Consider the following 3859-nt stretch of genomic DNA (forward strand, 5'->3'; position numbering starts at 1 on the left):
CATTCCTATAATATTGACTAGGATATATAAAAAGAGGAAACGTCACAACCCCTTAAAATAAAACTATTCTTATTCTTATCTTTGATTATATAGCTATATATTGGTTTCACCAACAACATTGAAAACAAAAGAAGGTGAGAAGAAAAAGCCATGGCTGTGAGAGAGATAGAAGAAGGAGTAGTTGATTCTAATTCTACTATTCCTTTGAAACAACACTTTGTGTTTGTACATGGCATAAGTGGAGGAAGTTGGTGCTGGTACAAAATCTCTTGCCTGATGGAGAATTCTGGGTACAAAGTTTCATGCATAGACCTTAAAAGTGGTGGAATTGATCAATCTCATGCTGATTCTGTTCTAACTTTTGATGATTATAATAAACCTCTTATTGATTTCTTATCTGATTTACCAGATAATGAAAAGGTATATAAGTTCTATATATATTTTTTATTTATTTTGATTTTGATTCCTTAACCTTATTATAATACTAATAATATACATGAATGAATCATAGGTTATATTGGTGGGGCATAGTGCAGGAGGGTTGAGTATTACTGAGGCCTGTCACAAATTTCCAAATAAAATTCGTCTAGCAGTGTATGTGGCAGCAACTATGCTAAAATTTGGATACTCAACCGATCAAGATCTTAAAGATGTGAGTCATTTTCATGAACTCTATGTTCTGTTTTTTAGCATGTTTTAAGATTCATACGAGTTCATAATACCATAAAGTATTGGGGGTGGGACTAGTATACTATGATAGTGATGTGTATTATTGGATTCAAAAATCTTCAAGATTTTCCTTTACAGCAAGCAAGTATGATGTTCTTGTTACAATATTTGGTTGCCAACTGTCTTCACACAAACAAACATATTGCTAGTTTTCAGGCAACTCTTATATAGCTGTTTTTTTTATTAGAGTCAATAAAATGAGTACATGATTGATTTATAAGTCAAATATTTTATTCTAAATTATATTTCATTAACTGCGATTTTAAATCCGCACTCTATATCTGATTTCTCTGCATAGCTATCTACCGATTGAAGTTGGCTTAACTACTATATTTATATTTTAGATCAAAACAAAATGATGAAAAGGTATCTAACGCCAACCCAATCTTTGAGTTGTAGGAGCCTAGAGATAGAATGTGCACGAGCAAAGATAATAGTCTTTATATTTGCAATCATCAATCTAGTAAAGTTTGATGTGTTTGTCTTCCAAACGTGTCTACTCTCATTCATCACCAATAATTTTGTGACATTCATTGCCCCTATAAAATAGCAATCATTGTACTAATCATTATTTATTGCTAACATCGTGTTAAAAAAATAGTAGCTAGAAATTGTGAGTATGTAGATAAATTAATTGTTTGTGGTTTGTGGCAAATAGGGAGTACCAGATTTATCGGAGTTTGGTGATGTCTATGAATTGGGGTTTGGATTGGGACAGGACAAGCCTCCAACAAGTGCTTTGATAAAGAAACAGCTTCAACGCAAAATCTTATATCCTCTAACCCCTCACGAGGTACATAAAAAAATAAAATAAAAAACTAGATATTAAATAAATGCTTTATAAATTTGTATCTATATCTCCAATAAAAATAAATTAAAAAAAAAAAACATCATGTGCATGCGTTTTTCTATGAAACTGTTCAAATGTAGGGTACACCCACATGGCTCATGACAAATGCTTTGTTTATGCTTAATTTCATCCTCTGCTTTTCTCACATGTAGGACCATTTGTTCCAATTTTCTTGTACAAAAAACAATAACCTTCCAAAGAAAAACAATTTTGGCAAACATTCTATACACTATTTGTAATTATATAGGTTTCCAACCATGTCTAAAATTGTACATATAGATTCACAAAAACAAATTGCTTATTATAAAAATTATAACGGTCAGGTCAGATATATGTGTGCATGTCGTGTCTGATATCTATATCTGTGTGTTGGTCAGGATTCAACGCTAGCTGCAATGCTGCTGAGGCCAGGGCCATTGCTGGCATTAACGAGTGCGAAATTCAGAGGAAATGTTGAAGTGGAGAAAGTGGGACGTGTGTACATAAGGACAAAGCAAGACAATGTGATAAAACCAAAGCAACAGGAAGCTATGATAAATAGGTGGCCACCAAGTAGTGTGTATGAACTGGATAGTGACCATAGTCCCTTCTTCTCTGCTCCATTTTTACTCTTTGGATTGCTTATTAAAGTTGCAGCTTTTGACGTTGGATGCAACTAGGTAGGTATTTAACACAATAATAACCACCACGTTTTTCTAGTATGTGAAGACCAAAAGAATTGTTGTACTAGAATAAAATGGGTGGGTATGGGGGACTTTATTAAAAAAAGAATAAAATGAGTGTCTATTGGATTTTGCTTGGTTATGAAAATCAATTTCATGGTTTTGTTTTTGTTTGCTTTTAGAAGGAATCTCTTTGTCCATTTCTATAAAAAAAACTTTCTTCTTTTTAACTAATTTTTTTTCTTATATAAAAGTTTGGAAATGAACTTGTGACCACTTACATTGTATGAGTCTCTTACCTCTCACCGTGCATGCATTTGCATAAAACATTCAGATAAGTATTACCAAAATTAGTCAAGGATGATCAAAAGAGAATTGCAAGTGAGCATTGCCATGTGCTACTTATGAATGTTGTTTCTTTAATCAGCTTGTTAATTCTGCATGAATATAATATACTAAGGATATGAATTCAAAGTCGCGATATCTTATTTATTAATATAAAAATAAAATTATATATTATTTGTTTATTTATTTTTTCATAATATAAATATTATTTTTATTTTTGGTTTCGGAATTGCAAAAAAGAAAAAATTGTAAAGAGTTGAGTTTATTTAATTTGACATAATATTTTTTTAAATAAACAATAACAACTTATTTCACTTAATTTTTTAGCTAGGTGCGATTGTATATTCCTTCTGCTTCTTCTTTTTATTGACTGACAAAGAGATGCTCACCCAGCTTAGTGCCCTCATAGTCCATGTGGTGTGTTGGCCACGGAATCAAAGCAATGGCCCATTCTATGTAAAAAAAATCTTTTTTATCATCATAATTCAATGTATTTGACTGATAAATCCGATTTGAGAGATAGCATCAAGTGGTTGCAATCTCTTTCTGAATCGCAACTGCGGAGATCAAACCGTAATCCTCCTTATTAAATTCAGCGTCAATCACCGTTAAATTGACTAACTATTAATTTTATTCTAAATCATCTTAAACATTGATCACATTTGTTCATTGTGCATATTTGCATATTTGTTAAAAAAAAGTAAAAAAACGTGATCAATAAATTTATTTTAATTTTATAATAATAATTAATTATAATTATGACTATTAGAAATGACAATTATCAAACATAAATGATAGGACGTTAAATATTATTAAATATATTTGAATGTTCTATTATAAAAATGGTTCGAATCGCATTAGGTTTTCAAAATTAAACCAAGTTGTATAAAAATATTTTAATACTTTTTATAATAAATCTATTTTCTTTTAATTTTTAAATTTTTTTACTATTAGTTAGTTTAATTTAATTTATTTTGTGAATTTTAAATATAATTAATTATTTATGGCTCATAATATTAATTTTTAAAATATTACATTATATTTTACGTCAACCATATTATTTTACTACATTTTTATAGTAAACAATTGTAATTTAAAATTTAAAAATAAATTATCATTCAAAAAAAAATATTTTAACATCAATTCAAAATAGATTAAATAAATATTATTTTATTTTATTTTAAGAGCAATTCAAATCACGCCCTGAATCCCTCTACCACTTGAATTTGATATCTAGAAAAAGAAATAAATTTTGATGAACACTCGGTAATTT

At 29.3% G+C, this 3859-nt stretch overlaps 1 protein-coding gene across 1 annotated transcript; it reads left to right on the forward strand.

Annotated features, from left to right (window-relative positions):
* On the forward strand, positions 1-2404 carry LOC127080843 (methylesterase 17). The gene is made up of 4 exons (XM_051021133.1): positions 1-420; positions 512-652; positions 1388-1522; positions 1957-2404. The coding sequence occupies exons 1-4, from the start codon at positions 151-153 to the stop codon at positions 2236-2238; spliced, it is 828 nt and encodes a 275-aa protein (XP_050877090.1). The 5' UTR covers positions 1-150; the 3' UTR covers positions 2239-2404.
* Positions 2405-3859: the final 1455 nt, after the last annotated feature.

Source organism: Lathyrus oleraceus, chromosome 5 (genome assembly GCF_024323335.1).
Source record: "Lathyrus oleraceus cultivar Zhongwan6 chromosome 5, CAAS_Psat_ZW6_1.0, whole genome shotgun sequence".
In the NCBI taxonomy this organism is placed as follows: Eukaryota; Viridiplantae; Streptophyta; class Magnoliopsida; order Fabales; family Fabaceae; genus Lathyrus; species Lathyrus oleraceus.